The 21,012-nt window shown below is 41.8% G+C and overlaps 1 protein-coding gene and 1 pseudogene across 2 annotated transcripts; both read right to left on the bottom strand.

Moving 5' to 3' along the window:
- Window positions 1–16,526: 16,526 nt before the first annotated feature.
- On the bottom strand, window positions 16,527–17,362 carry LOC149971794 (uncharacterized; annotated as a pseudogene).
- Window positions 17,363–18,422: 1,060 nt separating this feature from the next.
- Window positions 18,423–20,510, bottom strand: LOC110504157 (beta-crystallin B1-like). 2 transcript variants are annotated; one of them, XM_090219702.1, is made up of 6 exons: window positions 20,473–20,510; window positions 20,101–20,198; window positions 19,831–19,949; window positions 19,533–19,665; window positions 19,205–19,347; window positions 18,423–19,043 (listed from the first exon to the last, which is right to left on the bottom strand). In XM_090219702.1, the coding sequence occupies exons 2-6, from the start codon at window positions 20,188–20,190 to the stop codon at window positions 18,872–18,874; spliced, it is 657 nt and encodes a 218-aa protein (XP_090075828.1). In that variant the 5' UTR covers window positions 20,191–20,198; window positions 20,473–20,510; the 3' UTR covers window positions 18,423–18,871. The 2 variants fall into 2 exon arrangements, with proteins under 2 accessions (XP_090075828.1, XP_036826302.1); XM_036970407.2 differs by having other exon boundaries at window positions 20,477–20,510.
- Window positions 20,511–21,012: the final 502 nt, after the last annotated feature.

Genomic DNA, 21,012 nt, shown 5'->3' with positions numbered 1-21,012 from the left:
GTTAAGCAGCACTTATAACGTTATTTTTGTTAAGCAGCACTTATAACGTTATTTTTGTTAAGCAGCACTTATAACGTTATTTTTGTTAAGCAGCACTTATAACGTTATTTTTGTTAAGCAGCACTTATAACGTTATTTTTGTTAATTAAGCAGCACTTATAACGTTATTTTTGTTAATTAAGCAGCACTTACAACGTTAATTTTGTTAAGCAGCACTTATAACGTTCATTTTGTTAATTAAGCAGCACTTACAACGTTATTTTTGTTAATTAAGCAGCACTTACAACGTTAATTTTGTTAAGCAGCACTTATAATGTTATTTTTGTTAATTAAGCAGCACTTACAACGTTATTTTTGTTAAGCAGCACTTATAACGTTCATTTTGTTAATTAAGCAGCACTTACAACGTTATTTTTGTTAATTAAGCAGCACTTACAACGTTAATTTTGTTAAGCAGCACTTACAGTAAATTGAGTGAAATCCTAAGGTAGTTCTACAAATCTTATAACTCAAGATGTGACAAACGTGCATAACGGTGACAGGGTTCAGATATTACGTCATTGTTTCAGCACTATCCACTCGGTAGTGGTGCGTGGTTAAAATCACCGGGGAAGCCAAGCCAGGGGGGAAAAAAGCCATATTACAGCCTATGTTTTGTGATAATTGCGTTGGTTGCTCAATAACCTGTTATTTATATGCCTTCCCACCATGATATATAGGCAGAGACAATATAGGCCTAAGGCTTAGTTTAATACAGTGACAACAGTTTACAGTTTAATACAGTGACAACTAAAAGATTTCTAAAAGATTTCAAAAACAAGATTTCAAAAACAAGAAACGCCAATGCCATCCTCCTCTCTCATGTTGCCTAAACGGTCTATGACTCTGACGTACAGTACACTCTTTTAGTTTTTGTTGTCCTAGGCTACCTGGCTAAAATTCTTGCTCGCTAGCCTAACTTCCGTTCATAGGCAATGTTGCGCCAGGCCAACTAGTTAACGTTGGCCTACTACATCTAGCTACATATTGAACTTCCTATCAGACCAGGCGCACAATGTATGAATTTATGGTTGGATCTGGATCACTGTTATAATCATTTTTTGGTACACCAGGACCATTCACAGTTGAGCTCGTTTATCTCAACGCTGATTGGTTATAATTTATCTTTAAATATGTATCAAGGGAGGCCAAATGCTTGCTGGCTTCCCTTGCGTTCAATGCTACAGGCGGCAACAATGTCATACTCTTTTTGACCAGACAGCATCAGCTGGGCTACACCTACTAAGAAAGAGGGGGCGCTGTTTCTCTCTCTCAGATGCTTTTCGTGAGATTCATTCAGCCTCTTCCGAATTGAAGGAAAATTCTGAAACACAGAGAGACAAAAGACGTAAAATGTTTAAGTGTAAGTGTTTTGGGGAAGCCTGGCTTCCCTTGGCATCCATGAGTACACACCACTCTGTCAACTGAGTTTTTTTAACTACCGCGCTTGATATGGTTCAATTAATCAATAAATCAGCACAAATTTTCGTTTTTTCAAATTGCCGATGTCTTGATGCAAGGATTGAGATCATGTATAGTATGCTCTGCTCACAACTAAAAATGACAGAGAGCAATGTACAATACGGCAAATGTAGCAAAATGAGGAACTTGTGGTACTGTAAGTGCATGGGGGTCGCCATCTTTATACACCTCCGCTATAGGAATGAACATTGTTCTGTTGTAACATATCAAAATCCTAACGCATGGCTGTCATTATTATGTCTTATCTTTTAACAGTTCATTTTTTTTAGAAGTGAACATTTTTACTCTGTTTGTATGTGTGTTCAAGGGTTTAACCTTGTTTGTAAAATGTGATGGGTTTTTTTCAAATAAAAAAATACTCTTTGTTGTTTCTATTGCTGTTTATATGTTCTCTCAAATGTAATTATTTATATGACAGTTTCTGACTAATTCATTTATTGATGATCATTTTATAAAATGAGACACAATGTAAGACTAGGGGTGGCAGGTAGCCTAGTGGTTAGAGCGTTGGACTAGTAACTGAAAGGTTGCAAGATCGAATCCCCGAGCTGACAAGGTAAAAAATCTGTCGTTCTGCCCCTGAACGAGGCAGTTAACCCACTGAAGTAATTGAAAATAAGAATTTGTTCTTAACTGACTTGCCTGGTTAAAAAGACAAAGGGGGACAGGATTCTAGATTGTGATCCTTCATCTCTATGATAGATTCACTTTCTATGGCACCTCTTCTGTTCAAGGCAAATGAGCACATAGTGGGTGGGAAAAGATCAGTTTCAACCAACTCGACTAAGCAATTTTATGAACTTCTAAACATGACAATCAGAAAGTATTCACACAATATTTGCTGATTATTCTTTTCAAAATTATTGAAGCTCTGTCAATTTGTTTTTTGATCATTGCTAGACAGCCATTTTCAAGTTTTGCATAGATTTTCAAGCATTTTTTAGTCAAAACTGTATCTTGGCCATTCAGGAAAATTCACTGTCTTTATGGTAAGTAACTCCAGTGTATATTTCGCCTTGTGTTTTAGGCTATTGTCCTGCTGAAAGGTGAATTTATCTTCTAGTGTCTGGTGGAAAGCACACTGAACCAGGTTTTCCTCTAGGATTTTGCCTGTGCTTAGCTCCATTCCGTTAATTTTTTTATCCTGAAAAACTCACCAGTCCTTAACAACTACAAGCATACACATAACATGATGCAGCCACTACTATGTTTGAAAATCTGGAGAGTGGCACACAGTAATGTGTTGTATTGGATTTGTCCCAAACATAACACTTTGTATTCAGGATGTTTCCTTCTTTTCACTCTGTCAATTAGGTTATTATTGTGGAGTAACTACAATATTGTTGATCAATCCTCAGTTTTCCCATATCACAGCCATTATACTCTATAACTGTTTTAAAATCACCATTGGCCTGAGAAGTTTCCTTCCTCTCCGACAACTGAGTTAGGAAGCACGCCTGTATCTTTGTAGTGACTGGGTGTATTGACACACCATCCAAAGTGTAATGAATAACTGCACCATGGGTCTAATGGTGCCAGAGGGGATGGCTGCTGCTTTATTGGCTCTTAACCAACCGTGCTATTTTGTTCGTTTTTTTGCATTGTTTGTAACTTATTTTGTACATAATGTTGCTGCTAACTTCTCTTATGACCGAAAATAGCTTCTGGACATCAGAACAGCGATTACTCACCTCGAATTGGACAAAGAATCTTTCGTTAATGAGTTGGACAGGAAGGATATACTCCAAACACCAGAACAAACAGTCCTTCATCCCAGTCATTTTCTGGAGAAAGAAAGGGAGATTTCACAGAAAGAGATCAGGGTGCCTTGTGGGGATCAGGCGACAAGTGGTTAATCTGCCTTTGCCATTCGTACTGTTAGCTAACGTTCAATCGCTGGGAAATAAATGGGACGAACCGAAAGCACGTATATCCTACCAACGGGACATTAAAAACTGTAATATCTTGTGTTTCACCGAGTTGTGGCAGAATGATCACATTAATAACATACAGCTGGCGGGTTATACACTCCATCGGCAGGATAGAACAGCAGCCTCTAGTAAGACACAAGGCGGGGGCCTATGCATATTTGTAAACAACAGCTGTTGCACGATATCTAAGGCAGTTTTGAGGTTTTGCTTCGGTGAGGTAGAGTATCTCATGATAAGCTGTAGACCACACTATCTACCTAGAGAGTTTTCATCTGTATTTTTCGTAGCTGTCTACATACCACCACAGACCAATGCTGGCACTAAAACCACACTCATAAGCAAACAGGAAAGTCCATGCCCTGATGAATTGAGGTTGTTCTGAGGGCAAACGGTGGGAGTACAACCCAATATTGGTAAGGTGTTCCTAATGTTTGGTATACTCATTGTTTATCGGCTTGTGTTTTGAATTATTCATCACCTTAGAAAGCCCTGTCCATTTTGTTGTGTTTGTCTTTGAAACAACATCCATAAAAAAACATGTTTTCCACTCAGTTTCAACCTGTTGTCCCACGTCATTAGCAACCTGACAGTCGTTAGCAAGTTGGGTACTGAACACATACCCAGAGTGCATAAAAGGAGACTACCATGACTCAACGGTCACGTGGAATTTGACTGCGGTCATAACTCATGACTACCGGTGTAGCGGTAATATGATCACCACAACAGCCCTACTCCAGACTATAACTCCAAAACCAGTTGTAGTTGTACAGGCTAAATAATCCTTTAAATCATTCTGGCATCTGGGAAATTAAGCCAGCGTGGGGTTTAAGACAAAAACCCCCGTGTAGATGACCACAGGATGAACCCAGAGTGGCTTATGATGCCCCTTGGTCTGCATGGGAGGAGTGGAACCAGCCATGACTAAGCATTCTTAGTGTCAGCTATATAAAGAACTCTGTATTTTTGTAAAGGTTAGGCTGCTCAGCCCAACAGTCTGTTGGGTTAACTAGTCTCATTATTGCAATAATGATATTAAATAAAGATGATTGTCCAGGTCTCACTCAGTAAGAATTTCCACTGCATTTTTGTCAATGGGGAGGTGATCTGCAACTTCACCTGTTGACCGCTCCTGAAGATCCAAGGGAGGGGCTGGGTTACGACAGAGCCTGGGCGCGAACCCAGAGTCTCTGATGGCACAGCTGGCGCTGCAGTACAGCGCCCTTAACCACTGCGCCACCCGGGAGGCCATAATTAGGCAATATTTTGATAATGGTATGGGTTTCCCTGTTCATATAGACAGGGTTTGAAATCTAAAAACAGCGCTAACCGGTTTTCCCTACACTCTCATTTCCCCCGTGTGTCTTGTGAATGTGATATGAGAGTTGCGTGAGTGTCTGAAGTTTGGATAAGAAGATAAAGAAATGTGTATAATAGGCTGATTTAAATTTGAATAATACGTTTCCATATATAGAGCTGCTTTGTAGGGATGGAGAGTCGTTGGAAACGCACATGGAGTGGTTAATTCATGTGAGCACCTAAGAGTTCCTACGTTATACATGGATTCTGTGAAGATATGAGAGAAAATGAGAAATTGTATGTTTATAATAGTTTATTAGAAATTTGATAATGATAATAATATGTAACAGGGGTCTTCTGGTAGGTTCAGAGTGGACTCTTTATGGATAATTTGTTAGAGATTAGGTTAAAGGTTAAAGGTTAAAGCATTATATGACTGTCTAAACAGATTTATCCCGGACGGGTTAATAAATACATTTAGAGAAAACTGCCCATATGGCCTTTATTGAATAAATCCTTTTTTCCATGAAGTTAGAGCAAATTAAGGTGGAATTTCGGCGTAATTTTCATCAAGATAATAATCATTACAGAGCCGATGTGATGTAAAGGAAGGAATTGCATTCTGTCGCAAGAGCAATGATCATCCGTTTTTATTGACCTAGCCAGATCTGTTTCCAAATCAATGCATGTCGATTCAACTAGAGGAACACTTTGATGACCTGGTAATTGTGTTGTTATTATTTGCCAGATGTTAAGACCACAAACCATTATAATTGGATTTATTTGTCATTTAAATAGCATTGGGTCTATGTTACTGACTGAAATCTGAGTCTCTGATTGTAATTTCCAACTATTGGCATGTTTTTTTTTGAAAAATATAGCAGCCAGTGTTTGTTTTAAGATGTAAACTGAACGTTTTAATAGCTTGCTTAGTTCAAATCGAAAGGCTAATTTATTTAACATAAATAGCGAGGTGATTTCGAGGTAGTACGTTTTTGTGTGGCCTAAATAGTGTGCTGGAATCATCTACTGAGAATGGAGTCGTATTTGAATCACTGAATCATGAACTGAATATATGCTTGTCAAAGAATTGCAAGTGTTAATTCTAATAATAGCTGATTGACAATATCGATAGAGCTGTGGCTATGATCATAACTGATAACTAAACATGGGTATTATTTGTTGCATGATAAAACTAGGCTACAACAGCAATGGATCAAAGTTGTGGGCAGTAAGAGGCTGTAGTATTGTGCCCACCGGAATGTGTTTTTTCCTTAAGAATTGGCTAGTGTATTTTATACATTTGGCACATTTCATCTTATAATAATAGACGTTTAATAAGTGTGAGGCAGAAAGGGAATATCCAGCAGAGGTCTAAGGCACTGCATCTCAGTGCAAGAGGCGTCACTACAGTGCCTGGTTCGAATCCAGGCTGTATCACATGATTGGGAGTCCGATAGGGCAGAGCACAATTGGCCCAGCATCGTCCGGGTATGGCCGGTGTAGGCCGTCATTGTAAATAAGAATTTGTTCTTAACTGACTTAAATAAAGGTTAAATGTAAACAAAAAAAAAACAGTTTAAATATAGAGTAATATTGTTAGGGTAGACTACAATGAAAACTTTGCCTTCTAGTTTTATTTTCTAAACCTTACGATGGGTGACAGCAGCGAAGACATTGATAAGGAGAGTTGAGGTAAACTTAATGAGTGTTGAAAGTATGAGAATGGTAATATATTATTAGTGTTTTATTTTTGGGTAGCACTCTAAAGATGCAATATTTTAGTAATTTGAAAAGCTGACGTTTCAACACAAGGTTAAATGATGAGTAGAGGGATTGAGCCTTGAGATTGTAAAATAGATTAGCTGCGGTTGAAAGCAGGCAGGCAGTGGGAGATTTGAAGTAGAGGTATGAGAAACGTTCTTTGACAGTTTCTGATTATCGTTGCTTGGTTTTGTAGTTCAGGTAACACCAGTAAATTGGAGCAGGAAGGTAATGTCATTTAAAACAATCATCTGTTTCCATTACGTGGAACAGTGTCAAGTATTTAAAGTGAAGGTTTTAATATTGAATATTGAGGTTCTAGATATGTTACAACGGGGTTTATATTTTCACTAAATTAATGCAACAGGTTAAATTGATAAGATTAGAGGCGAATGAAACGCACACCTATTTAGGCGAGATGCTGGCTAGCGGAATATAACTCTTAAAGGAGAGCGGCACACTCTAGGAGCTCGGATGCAATAATTGAAATAACCTAATAACCAATGTTTCGACGGACAAGCTGTTTTCATCAGGGTATAATGACAAACACTGCGGGGTGACTAGTTTATATGGTATCAAAGGACACACACAGGTGTCTGTAATAATGGCCGGGTGTGGCCTGATATCATTGGTTAATTATCATATATTAAAATAGAATACAAAATAACATAAATGGATAACATACGATCACAGATACAATTTGGCTATATAATCCTAAAAACATTTACAATAGCAAAATCACAAGAATGGCTTCAGATCAAAGTCTACTATGAGACCGAAGGGAGCAAGGGTCTTTAAATTAGATCCAGGCAGCCTCTCGTTTTAACAATAAATTGTCGAGGTCACCCCCTCTCCTAGGGAGGGTGACAAGGCCAAGGACAAAGTCTACTTCTGGAGAAACTCTGACAAAAGAGGTCCTGCTCTCCATGACAGACGCAGGAGGGAAACTGCTTACTTCCATCCACCCCAGTCTGACCAACGCTCTACAACCAGCGCCTCATCCGCTTCCAGTCGCGTTTTTTTATCCAACGAGGGAGTGAGCCGACGGAAGGGCCGAGGTGGCCGCGGGCATGCGCACCAACGAGATGCCGCACCCGACCGGGTAAGAAGAAACGACTTTCATTGGGGACTTTCACACGGTCCCAGAATCAACGGGACTGAGTGTCTTTAATTTATCAAGCAAGATATTGAGCCCTGTCCATGTATCCTTGCTTAATAAAGGGTTATCTTTTGTGCCTACAACTCAGTGCAACGATTTTGATGTTAAGGTAGACATGTATACGTCTTTTAGAAATATACGTTTAAGGGAATACTTTAGCTCCCCTAATCGTGATATTTCTACTGAACATGTAGGTTGCTCACCTGCACATACTCTGACTCATTTTAGAAGTAAGCATTGTTTTGTACCTCCAGCCAATCGCAATCACTCTATTGAGACATATTGCAGACTCGTTGAAAAATATGTTGTTCATCTCCTTAATAACAAGCAGGAGTACATATCTTTCCATAATTTACCTAAGGATGAAAACAAGCTTTGCTTGATATACAATCCGATACATCAGTCCTTATTCGTCCTGCTGATAAGGGTGGGTCGGTTGTGCTCATGGAGAGGACAGTTTATGTAAATGAGTGTCATAGACAACTGCTTGACAACACCTATTACAAGAAACTCAGAAGTGACCCCACTGCCCAATTTCAGAACACGATCTTTACTGTCCTAAATGGGTATTTGAGTTCTGGTCAGATAACCAAAAAAGAACACGACTTTTTGGCTACTCAACACCCTAAAATTGCCACTTTCTATACTTTGCCGAAATTGCACAAGACTGTTACAAAACCTCCAGGGTGCCCTATTGTAGCGGGCATTGATGCAGTAACGCCCCTCTATCGACTTTTGATTACTTTTTTATTAGACCACTGGCAGAACAGCTCCCCTCCTTCAATTGTAAAGGACACCAGCAGTATTATCTCTATTACTGAATCTCTCGATCCTCTCCCTTATAACACTTTGTTAGTTACTTTCGATGTTGAGTCGTTATACACAAATCTTCCACACGAGGGCGGTATTGAAGCTATGGAACATGTTATTTTGCAACGTGACCCTAATTAACTACCTTCCAGTACATGCATTATAACATTGGCTGAAATAAACTCAGCAAAAAAATAAACTTCCTCTCACGGTCAACTGCGTTTATTTTCAGCAAATTAACATGTGTAAATATTTGTATGAACATAACAAGATTCAACAACTGAGACATAAACTGAACAAGTTAAACAGACATGTGACTAACAGAAATTGAATAATGTGTCCCTGAACAAAGTGGAGTCAAAATCAAAAGTAACTGTCACGACTTCTGCCGAAGTCGGTTCCTCTCCTTGTCCTCTCCTTGTTCGGGCGGTGTTCGGCGGTGTTCGGCGGTCGACGTCACGGGTCTTCTAGCCATCGCCGATCCATTTTTCATGTTCCATTTGTTTTGCCTTGTTTTCACACTCACCTGGTTTCAATATCCCTAAATTACATGTTGTATATTTTCCCTCTGTTTTCCCCCATGTCCTTGTTGGGAATTGTTTGTTGTATGTATTGGTGCCAAGTATGTTATGGTGTGCGACAGGTTTTTACCCACTTTCTTTTTTTTGTATGTTGGTTTTCGGAGTTTGTAAGCATTTATTAAATAACTCAGTTTATACCAATTTCGTTCTCCTGCGCCTGACTTCCCTGCCACCCCATTACAGTAACAGTCAGTATCTGGTGTGGCCATCAGCTGCATTAAGTACTGCAGTGCATCTCCTCCTCATGGACTGCACCAGATTTGCCAGTTCTAGCTGTGAGATGTTACCCCACTCTTCCACCAAGGCACCTGCAAGTTCCCGGACAGTTCTGGGGGGGATGGCCCTAGCCCTCACCCTCCGACCCAAAAGGTCCCAGACGTGCTCAATGGGATTGAGATCCGGGCTCTTCGCTGGCCCTGGCAGAACACTGACATTCCTGTCTTTCAGGAAATCACACACAGAACGAGCAGTATGGCTGGTGGCATTGTCATGCTGGAGGGTCATGTCAGGATGAGCCTGCAGGAAAGGTACCACACAAGGGAGGAGGATGTCTTCCCTGTAACGCACAGTGTTGAGATTGACTGCAATCACAACAACTTCAGTCCGATGATGCTGTGACACACCGCCCCAGACCATGACGGACCCTCCACCTCCAAATTGATCCCACTCCAGAGTACAGGCCTCGGTGTAACGCTCATTCCTTAAACGATAAACGCAAATCCAACCATCACCCCTGGTGAGACAAAACCGTGACTCATCAGTGAAGATAGGCAACACTATTGCCGGTGATGGCTGGTGAGGACCTGCCTTACAACAGGCCCACGAGCCCTCAGTCCAGCCTCTCTCAGCCAATTGCGGACAGCCTGAGCACTGATGGAGGGATTGTGCGTTCCTGGTGTAACTCGGGCAGTTGTTGCTGCCATCCTGTACCTGTCCCGCAGGTGTGATGTTTGGATGTACCGATCCTGTGCAGGTGTTGTTACACTTGGTCTGCCACTGCGAGGATGATCAGCTGTCCTCCCTGTCTCCCTGTCTCCCTGTCTCCCTGTAGCGCTGTCTTAGGCATCTCACAGTACGGACATTGCAATTTATTGCCCTGGCCACATCTGCAGTCCTCATGCCTCCTTGCAGCATGCCTAAGGCATGTTCACGCAGATGAGCAGGGAATCTTTCTTTTGGTGTTTTTCAGTCAGTAGAAAGGCCTCTTTAGTGTCCTAAGTTTTCACAACTGTGACATTAATTGCCTACCGCCTGTAAACTGTTAGTGTCTTAACGACCTTTCCACAGGTGCTTGTTCATTAATTGTTTATGGTTCATTGAACAAGCATGGGAACCAGTGTTTAAACCCTTTACAATGAAGATCTGTGAAGTTATTTGGATTTTTACGAATTATCTTTGGAAGACAGGGTCCTGAAACAGGGACGTTTCTTTTTTTGTTGAGTTTATGTGCGTGACGTCAGTGTGTTGTGTACTGGAAAAGGGACTATTGTATCCTCAGAAGGGGCGCTACTTCATGTTTCTAAATGATTTCTTTATTCAGATGAAGGGTACTGCTATGGGATCCCCCATGGCTCCTAACTATGCTAATTTGTATGTGGGTTACATGGAGAAACAGTCTATTTTCAGTCCTCTCAAAAAATGTTTTCTAGCCTAACAGTATTATTTGGAAACGGTACTTTAATGATATTTTTGTTCGATGGAGGGGTGATGAAAAACAGCTCCAGGCGTTCCATGCTTTTCTTAACTAACTTAACTGAATATCTGAGATTTACTATGCAATCTGACACACGTCAAATCAGTTTCCTTGATCTTCTGATCTTGTTTGAAGATAATGTTCTATATACTGATTTCTACAGGATACCTACTGATCGTAACAGTTTGTTGAGGGCTGATAGTTGTCCCCCACTTCCCTTGAAAAACAGTTTGCCCTACAGTCAATTCAAGGAGAGGGGGCACACAAATGGTCAGATTAATACTGCCATTGAGAAAATTCAAAACATGACAAGACATGACCTTTTTCAAAGTCAGTCTCGCAAAAAGAAGCATTCTTGCGTATTAACAACCCGCTATTCAAAGTGCTCTGAACAAATGAAGGGAATCGTTCACAAACATTGGCACATTCTAAAATCCGATGACCGTATCGGTAATGTGTTTTCGGACACATTTTGGTTGTATTCTCGCAGGGCAGAAATCTTAGAGATCAATTGGTAAACTCTGATTTACCACCCCAAGATATCCCTGCACAACGTCTATTTGTGCCCCTACCAGATGGAAACTACAAGTGTCATGGATGTGCTCAATGCAATGACACTTATAAATGTAGATCCTTCAACCACCCCCCAACAGGGAAACAAATCCCAATCAAAGGTGTTATCACGTGCTCCACTAAGGCAATTATTTATCTTATAACTTGCCCTTGTGGTAAAAATGATGTGGGTAAAACAAAGCGCAAATTAAAAGTACGAATCTCGGAGCATCGTAGCACCATTAGGTGCAAAAACTCGGTTTACCCAGTTGCGGCCAGCTTTTTGGAAGCAAACCACCCGATTTCAACCCTACTTATATTGGCATCGAACATGTCACCCTCCCACCCTCCCTACAATTTATTGTTCAAATGAGAGGCTGCCTGGATCTTTAATTTAAAGACCCTTGCTCCCTTCGGTCTCATCTGAGACTTTGATCTGAAGCCATTCTTGTGATTATTGCGAGTTTGCTATTGTAAATGTTTGTAGGCTTATGTAGCCAAATTGTATTTATGATCGTATGCTATCGATTCATGTTTTTTGCATGCTATTTTAATATATGAGAATTAACCAATGATATCAGGCCACACCCGGCCATGATTACAGTCATTAGTGTTTGTCATTATACCTGATGAAGACAGCTTCTCTGTCGAAATGGTGGATATTAGGTTATTTCCATTTTTGCATCTGAGCTCCAAGAGTGTGCCGCTCTCCTTTAGTTTTTCAACTGATAAGATCACCGGAAAGGGTCTCTGGGATTGTTTTCTTTAGAAGGTGTCTATTCCACTTAATGGAACGTTGTATTTTCTGATGTGTTTGAGTAGGATTCTTTCTTCCAGGACTGATGGAAGTCCACTACAGTATGTATGTTAAGGGAAACCTTAAATAGGGCCTGGCAAATGTAGCTTGTTTTTACTGTGCATTATGAAGATTTGTTAGTGTTTTTAATGCTATGTCTGATTTATTATGAGTGGTCTTTTTAATGATCTTTTATTGAGTTTTTCACAAATTTGAGGATATGTATTTTAAAGGGGCACACACGTGGAATTTTCTGACGTTTTTCTTTTCTGAGTTTTAATTGAATTATTTTGGTAAGAAATGTACTGAAGAAGCTTACTGTAACCTTTGGATCTGGAATGTATGAAATGTTTCACTGTTTTTAAATACTTTGTCAAATAGAGAAACTGTCACACCCTGATCTGTTTCACCTGTCCTTGCGCTTGTCTCCACCCCCCTCCAGGTGTTGCCCATCTTCCCCACTTATCCCCTGGGTATTTATACCTGGGGTTTCTGTCTGTGCCAGTTTGTCTTGTTTGCCAAGTCAACCAGCGTTTTTCTCTCAGCTCCTGTTTTCCCCAGTCTCTCTTTTTCTCGTCCTCCTGATTTTGACCCTTGCCTGTCCAGAATCTGAGCCCGCCTGCCTGACCACTCTACCTGCCCCTGACCTCAAGCCTGCCTGCCGCTCTGTACCATTTTGGACTCTGCCCTGGCTATGAACTCTTGCCTGTCCCCGACCTGCCTTTTGTCTATCCCTTGGACTATAATAAATATCAGAGCTCAAACCATCTGCCTCCTGTGTCGGCATTTGAGTCTCGCCATAAGTCGTGATAGAAACACTTATTTCAAAGGTTTGAATCGCCTTGTCCTGACTTTCTAGTGTGGTTTGATCGCCCTCACTAGAAAGCTATGTGGTAATTGGATGATTTAAAGGTGATATTTAATACTGATTTTAAGGTAATTTGTAATACTCATAATTGCAGAGAAGTTTATAATTTTGGATTAAAGTTTACACACCTTGAGTGATATGTAGAAGTGTATTGAATGGTGTATCGTTGGTTGTTTTGTTTCTATACAAATCTCACCAGATTGGGTCTGCTGGATCGTTGGGATTTCTCCCGATGGGCTAGAGGTCTAACTTCCTGACCCTGTTAGTCTGCGATGAGGTTGACAGTATGATAAGGGAGTATTAACCAAGTTGGAAAATTGTTTCAACGGAATGTGTTATTCTCTTTGACATGTGTTTTAGAGATTTGCATTGAGAATATTGGTAGTAGTAATCATTTGTCATACAGTAAATAATTTGTTTGGATTTCTTGAATTGCTTGTCTGGATTTCCTGAATCAGAAATGAACTGAACTATACTGTTGTTCTGATCTGTCCTTTTTCTAGATTATGGCGAAGATGGTAGAGTATCTAGATGCACGAAAGTGACAATTTGACCAAACAGTGTGGACCTCAAAACCCCTCTAACCAGCTGAAGAAGAGTGACAAAGGCGTTCAATATGGCCCTGTCCTGCACCACCTCTACCGAGAGACCTGAGTCCGAGCCAGCAACCTGTAGCACGTGGAGTGAGCATGAAGAGAGATCCGTTCAAAAACATTTCTTATGTTGCTGGTATACTGGTTGGCAAAGACAAGACATAATAGGAGTTTGTGGTGGGGCTATAGTGAGACAGTCTGTTTGGGAAAATCGGATTATTCCTTGGACATTGAAATTGGGACATATGGTAGCAAAATTACAAGATTATGCAATAGAGTGGGGTTCTTAGAACTCTCTTTCTGAGTGAACTGAGAGGAGTCTTTTGAAGCCTGGGCTTGGCAACTGATTAAGTGATGGCTATGTAATAAAACCAAGTAATTCTATGATTAGTGGTGTGTCTGTCTTAAGATAAAGAGAGCCCGGGGGAGTAGGACATAATCCTTATTGTGTATAATCATCCTTGCATCTGGGAAACGGCACCGGATGCAGATTTTGAAAGGATAAACCCAAAGTGGTTTATGGTGCCCCCAATCTGTATGGGAGGGGTTGAACCAGCCATGACTAAGCATTCTTAGTGTCAGCTATATAAGAAACAGCATTGTCTGTAAAGTTTAGACTCTCACTCAAGGGTGTTGGGTCGACCAGCCTAATTATTTCAATAATGAATCAATATTCAATAAAGGTGATTGTTTGAAGATTCCACCACAGACATTATCATGGGCCATCCACTTTGAACTGTGAAACTATTTGAAGAAGAAAATTAAGACTTGCCAGAAGATGAAGTGCCGGGAAAGGGAGGGGGGGGGGGGGGGGGGGGGTTGGTCTACCATGCCATAATTGATTTAGACTTGTTTGAAATAGTTTATTTTGGGGTATCCGATTGATTGAGAAGGTCTACACACTGCTAAATGTATAGTAATTTAGGCTAAGAGTGCATTGAGTTATTGTAATTGTGATGAAAAAGTTAATTCTACAATTATAGGATGAATATATTGTATGTTAATATAAAGGTACATTCTGCCAGTGTTGATGTGTTTTAACTTTGAGTGACAGAACCAATGTGAATCATTGAGCAATGCCATTCAAAATTGAGTTTTAATGATGATTTGGAAACTGAATGATTTTTAAAACTGAGTAATTGATTTGAGTAAGTTTTTAGTATGTTAATCACTATATGAGTGGAGCAATTCATGTATTATGGGTTGATTGTTTTGATTGATTTATGCTGATTGTGACATGTGTAAAGAAGTTGTGTGCCAAAGAGATTGATACTATTCTCAGCATGCCTTGGTGAATGGAGAGGGTGAACTCTGATCCTGAGAGTGAATCCTAATCCTAATCTATTTTATTATATCCATTAGCAAATTACATTTAGATGATAATGATAAAAACTCAGGAACCATAGCAGGTTTGTGCTAATGGCACATAGCCATAGACGTTGCCTTATAGATAATGGGATTATGATGCTTGTCCTGTTTTATGTTCATTAGGCACTAAACCAAATACATTTAACTTAAACCGGGAGTCACTACCTGGATTTGTCCAACAAGATATGCTAATTTGAGTTTCTACCATGCTGACCAATGGCAGTATGCTCAGTATCAACATGATGATTTATTTCGTACTGATGAAAAATATACTCTGACTTTGCTGAGAAATTCTGAGCGATAACGTAATATCTTTTTAAACCTTGTAATAGAGCAATGTGATAAAACAATTATGTATTTACCTGATTTATTTGATAATAATGGTTAGCAATTAATATTTAACTAATGGTAAGACATTTCTGTTCTACTAATGCTGTGTCTTTATGGTCTCCACTCCCTGCAGCTAATCTGGGTTTATGGGTCACTAGAGATGGCTTGAGCTGACAAATTAATTGAAGACTGAATTCCATAGACAATATGTGGTGAGTGCAACACAGATAGAGATGGCCTGGAAGAGTTTAGAACAATCCTTCATTGTCTCTAAATCCACCTGGCGTCTGGGAAACAAAGCCAGGGTGGGGTTAAGACAAACACCACCTTGCCCCTTGGTTTGCATGGGAGGGGAGGAACCAGCCATAAATAAGCATTCTTAGTGTCGGCTATATAAAGAACTCTGCATTTCTGTAAAGGTTTAGGCTGCTCGGCCCAACAGTCAAGAGTGTTGGGTTGACTAGTCTCATTATTGCAATAATGAATCGATATTAAATAAAGATGTTGGTTTGAAGATGGTTGTCCAGGTCTCTCTGAATTTCCATGACACTAGACGGCCGACAATGTGCATGTATAGCAAACGCTGTGCATGTCGCCTCAAGGGTAAACTACCCTTAAAAGTAGCGTTATGAGTTATGATGTGCCTTGCATTGAATCCAGGCCTTAAGATGTATGAAACACAGCCACACACTATTTTGACCCATGATTGTTTACTTTAACAGTGAAGTACAGATCCCCACATTCATAAAGCATTTCTCTCTGTCTCAACTCAGAAAGGCACTCACGGCGAAAGCTCTCTCTTCGGGAGGACAAACATTAACATACATTCAGTCCTTCACGTCCAGTTGTCATCAAGTAAAGTCTTGAGAAAATAAAATGCCTGAAAATATTTTTCAAAAGCATGAAAAGGTATTGATACGAGGTACTGTATAATAAAATATAGGCTGGATATAATCTCTTCATCTATCATATAGATTTTTAAAACTAATTTTCTCTGTTCACATGCACTGTTTTTCATAATCAATGTCATTATGTTCTCTCGATTCATGAAACTTCCCATCCCTCAATCCTCCCATCCCGTTATGCTGCAAGAAATACCTTGCCATAAGGAATCACCGAACTCTCCCAGCGAGCTCTCTAGTCACCGGCCTGCAGATAAATTGCTGAATGTCTCCCCCCCCCATTAGAAATGACTGATCTTCAATAGTTTGATCGCTAGAGGTAGTACCTGGTGAAACTTGGCCATAATTGTAGACCCCCTAAATTACTGGGCCAGCCCAGAGCAGGCTATGTAGGTCTTCCCACAGTCCTCACATTGGGACTTGGGCATACTGCCATGAATGTGGGCCCTGTACCTGCTGAGATTCCCCCTCTCTGAGATCCCAGTGCCGCATTCTAACCAGAGGTGGTGGATCAGCATTGTGTTTAAGCATGTTCCTACTGTCGTTGAAGCGTCTGTCGCAGCAGGGGCAGTGGAACGGCTTCTCCCTGCTATGGGTGTGAATGTGCCTTTCCCGGTCGTGCTGGGATTGAAGGCCTTCCCGCACTCCTGGCAGGCACAGTCTTTGGGTTTCTTTTTGGGTTCCAGAGACAAGGAGTAGGACACCACCACCACCTCTACCTCTTCCTCTTCCTCTTTAACTTCGACATTATGATGTTTTTTTTTCCTGTGCCGCAGCGGGGACACCCTCGAAGAGCAAGGATACTGGCGTCTGGGTCATGCTGGAAGGTCTGGGGGTCGAAAGGCACCCAGGTGGGGTCCTCTTCCCTCTCCTTGTCATCTGACGCAGAGTCTGAGCCCAGCATGTCAGAACGGGAGCGGCTCAAAGCCCTGTCGATGCTGGGACTCACCCAGGGCCTCGTCGTCCTCAATGGGGGGCTAGCCAGTCCTCAATGCCCTGGTTCCCCTATACCTCTGATTCTGTCTCAAACTCCTCCCTACTCACAGGATTGGAGCCTGGAGCCTGCAGCCTGTGAGGGCTGAGAAGAAGCCTGAGGCTTAGGGAGAGTGGAATACTTTGGACGTGGCACTCCTCCAGACTTCTTCAACTCTGCTTTCTCCTCCTCTGTCTTTGCATGATTGGCTGGATGTATGGGCATTATCACTTTTATACAACGGGTTACAAACATTTTCAAATAATGATTGACATTATTTTGATTCATTTATTCATACTATTTCATCCTTCCACAAGACATAGTCGCGACACAAATCTAAGGTTGCTACCCAAACCGGCTGGTTGGGTTCAATTGCCAGAGACACGACCAGTCGTTCAGTCTTTTTGTTCTGTATCTATCGATGCGACCCAGTCGTTCGTTCTACATGTTCTATTGATATACTGGCAGGCAGCGTTCTTATCCGTTGCTTGCTAGTTAGCCAACTACGGCTAACTTACAGTCACGTCAAAGGAGCTAGCCAACAACACAGCTAAGACAATAACTTCAAACTGAAGCTGGAAAGACTGCAAACTAGCTGCACTTCGTTTCATTTGACATTTTTTTCAACTAATATTTCTTTGTATATACTGTATCCATAACAACACGTTCATTACTATGGGACAGCTGGAGATCGAATTTGAATATTGAAACAATTTCTCAAACGTCAGAGAGACAGACAGCAAGGTTTATACAAATCTCCACTGTTGGAAACTAAATGTTAGTCTAAAAGAAATGTGAGATAATGTCTTGATGATTTTTTATAGTGGAGATCAAGTTTAAAAATTGCCTGGCTGGGCTGATGAGACAGTAGATTGCGCAGTCAGATGGAACAGAGTTTTAAACCGCATTCCAGGCGGTGTCTATTCCACAAGTTTCCACCGGGAAAAATCTATGACATTAAAATGCCTATACTGTTTCGTTGGTGGACAGTTGATGATTTATGAGCACCACCTAATGCGCAGGAGTGGAGAGGACTGAGGAGTTGAAAATGACCTGCAGTGCTCAGCTCTGACTTCATCTCAAAACATCTCATTTATGTATATTTTTCATGTTTTTTTGTTGTTGTTGCATATTCTCTTATCGGTATGTGTATTTTTATTACCTTTGACCTCAACATTGATGAATCTGTACTGATATGATTTTCATATTATGACCTGTTAGCACTTTTATTCACACAGTGTCATCTTGGTCATGAGAGTCATCGGTCACAATACAAAAGACAACGTTTTGAAATCAAGATTTTCCATTTTATTGAAAAGTTGGCCAGGATTCTGTACAGCAGAGAGGGTGTGCGATACACAGGGTCAGGAAGTGGGGGGAGGATATAGAAGATCCTTTTCCCATGGTACATCATACCCTGAGACGAGAATCATCATCGTTCCCTCTTTGGTGCTGCAATGGAAAGAAGGAATGTGGGATGGGGGAGGGGGGGGGGGGGGGGGGGGGCAAGGTCGGACCACAGGAGAGAAAGAGAGGAGTAGAGATAGAGAGTGATGGAGGGGTTGTCTGATTTTCAGGTGTTCTCTTGCCAGGCAGTCCCTCTTCCTTGCTGTTTCAGATGGTTGGCTTCAGCCAGGGGTTCGGCAAGGCCTCAGGCATCTCTCCCCCTCTCTCTCTCTTCCTCCGCCCCTCTCCCTCTCTTCTGCTCTTTCTCTTTCTCTCCTTCCCTGAGCCTCACTTGCTGGCCATAGTGTAGCATCCCTGCTGGTGCCACTGCATGTCACGGATACGCCTCACGGACTGGAACTGGGGGTGGCGGGCGCCGTACTCGTTGAAGTGTTTGAAGTCGCCCTTCTCCAGCAGGTACTGGGAGCCACGGTATCCAGGGAACTGGTAACCCACCCAGCTGGGGGGGGGGGGGGGGTGGAGAAAAACCTATGATGTCACTACGTAGGTCACTGATATAACAGCCGTTCTCCCACAGTCTTTTCTTTCTAGTTCTATGTGTTCTTAATTGTGAAATTAAACTGATTGCTTTCGCTGAATTGGTGAACTGGCAACACTTACGTTCCGCAGCTGACCATGATGCTGCCGACCCTGTCGGTGAAGCCGTAGGAGAACAGAGAGGGAACGTCATCGTCCATGATTTCCATCTTACGACCCTTGAACTCTCCAACCTCGTACAGGCAGATCTTGTGTTTCTCTGGGTCCTGGGAGAGAGGGGAAAGGATAGAGGTGTGTGATTATGAGGGAGGTCTTCCAAAGGAGAGACATTTTAAAGGAGAGAGAGTTATAGAGCAGAGAGAGAGAAAAGTCAGAGAGAAAAATTAGAGAACAGAATTGACAGATGACAAAGAGAGAGGGGAATGGTGGAAGGCGAGAGGAGTGTACCCACCATGCGGACGGGCCTGAAGGACAGCAGGTAGTCGTTCTTCTGGCAGTTGCTCCAAGAGTCCCAACGGGGGTACTCTCCCTTCTCTAGGATGTAGTGCTCACCACATAAGTTCATCTGCTCGAAGCCCACGAAGCTACACAGGAGAGAAAGGCAGTGTCACATGACTGCACAGCCGCATTGACATATCTAATTATGATGCCACTTCTACCATTATCCCACAAAGCTACAGAGATAGCAGGACAATATTACATTACTAGCAACTAACATATAGTTAAAGCAACTGGAGCGGTTGACTTACGGTCCACACTCAACGCGGAGGGAGCGGACGCGGTCCATGCCCATCTCACACACGTTCATGCACTCGTTGCTGATCTCAACCATGCGACCCTGGAAGTTCTCCTGGTCGAACACAAACATCTGAGGGTGGGTGGGGGGGGGGAGCAGAGAAGGAGAGAGACAGACAGATGAGTACAACGTAAACGCTGATGATGTCTGACTGTATCAGTGATCCAGTGGTATTCCATTAGATTGGATCCAGGAGACGTCCTGTCAGTTGGGGGCTACTTGCCTTGTAGGACATCGTGCCCATCTCGGACTTCTTGCTCTGGGCAGCCTTCCCGTCGGTCTGGGAGGCAGCCTTGGACTTATCACTGGACATGATGACTGGAGGGAGAGAGAGAGGGGGATGAGCATGGAGTGAATGGAATGGACGGTATCATGGGAACAGAGGGATATTTGGGGAAAGGATGGGGTTGGGGACACAGTCTATGTGTTTTAATATAGGGATGTGTACTATCAATGTGACATGTACTATTATAACTAGCTACTTGTAATTACTGATTTCAAAATGAAACACTGTTCTGTCTCCCACACTCCTCCCTTTACCTGTGTATGCAGCGACCAGCATGTGTATGATGTATGTTTGTCTGCTGCTCTTACCTGTGTGTGTGTGTGATCTGCCTCACTCGGAGAGTGTGTGTGGCTCGGAGCGTGCCCCGCCCTTTTATATGCTGGCGCCCAGAGGAAGAGGATTAGACACAGAGAAACAAACCTGCTGAGGTCAGAACCACGGGACAATAGAACCACCGCATCATCAGAGAGGGACAGCCAGAGGGGAGGGGGCCAGCCACAGGGACCAATGAGATCCATAGTTCATTGAGAAGGATTGGAGGGGGGTTGATAGTGGAACACTGGTGATAGGGTCGACTACAAACAGATCAAGTATCTGAGAGATAGAGACAGAACACAGTAAAAGTATATGTTATAAGCAAGCACACAAAATGATGAAGTTTTTATAACCAGTTACATTGCTATTGTGTGGGATATTGGTTTAATTAATTGTGTCCATGATATTTACTGAATAGGCTCCCTATTTACACTACGAGGACATGTGCATTGTGCTATATCATCTGATCATGATTGTAATCAGTCACCAGTTTACGTTAGAAAATGAACATTTCTGGTCGTCTAGTCTCATCTC

The sequence above is a fragment of the Oncorhynchus mykiss genome, chromosome 25 (assembly GCF_057628025.1).
Source record: "Oncorhynchus mykiss isolate SJ-2025 chromosome 25, ASM5762802v1, whole genome shotgun sequence".
NCBI lineage: Eukaryota > Metazoa > Chordata > Actinopteri > Salmoniformes > Salmonidae > Oncorhynchus > Oncorhynchus mykiss.
The sequence above is the reverse complement of the archived record's forward strand: the minus strand, read 5'-3'. Positions and strand labels throughout refer to the sequence as shown.